The sequence below is a fragment of the Geospiza fortis genome, unplaced genomic scaffold (assembly GCF_000277835.1).
Source record: "Geospiza fortis unplaced genomic scaffold, GeoFor_1.0 scaffold395, whole genome shotgun sequence".
NCBI classification, from domain to species: domain Eukaryota; kingdom Metazoa; phylum Chordata; class Aves; order Passeriformes; family Thraupidae; genus Geospiza; species Geospiza fortis.
This window is the reverse complement of record NW_005054915.1, coordinates 8,292-8,877: the sequence shown is the minus strand read 5'-3', so window position 1 is coordinate 8,877 and position 586 is coordinate 8,292. Positions and strand designations below refer to the sequence as shown.

The 586-nt window shown below is 61.4% G+C and overlaps 1 protein-coding gene across 1 annotated transcript in view; it reads left to right on the top strand.

Moving 5' to 3' along the window:
- LOC102032415 (hyaluronan and proteoglycan link protein 4) overlaps positions 1–586 on the top strand; it is a gene marked incomplete at its 3' end in the record, with an annotated part of 11,360 nt that overhangs the window by 2,490 nt on the left and 8,284 nt on the right. Inside the window, 1 exon segment of the mRNA XM_014311506.1 lies at positions 422–534. Within this exon segment, the coding sequence (XP_014166981.1) occupies positions 422–534 (113 nt within the window).

Sequence of the window (586 nt, the reverse complement as noted above, 5' to 3'; positions counted from 1 at the left end):
CGGGGGGCGAGAACCCCGGAATTCCTGAGGAGGGGGCTCAGGGGGGCGGGAAAATCCCCAAAATCCCGAATTTCCTCAAGAGGGGGCGCGGGAGAATCCCGAAATTCCTGAATGGAGTCTCGGGAAAATCCCGAATTTTGAGGAGGGGGCTCAGGGGTGATCCCAGACGGGTGGGAAAATCCCCAATTTTGAGGAGGGGGCTTGGTGGTGATCCCGGCGGAAGGAGAGGTTGGAAAATCCCGAATATTTTGAGGAGGGGGCTCGGGGGTTATCCCTGGGGAAGGAGGGGTGGAAAATCCCCAATTTTGAGGAGGGGGCTCAGGGGTGATCCCAGGGGGTGGAAAATCCCCAATTTTGAGGAGGGGGCTCGGGGGTGATCTCGGGGAAAGGAAGGCTGGAAAACCCCGAATATTTTGAGGAGGGGGCTCCCGCTGTCCCCGCAGGAAGAGCTACCGGGGGCTGGGTCTCTTCTGGCTGGGCTCGCTGCTGATGAGCGCCGTGGTTTTCCTGCTGGGCAACCTGATCGGTACGGCCGTGGGGAGGGGGCTTGGGCCGGGGAGGAGGAGGAGGAGGAAGGGGAGGAGGA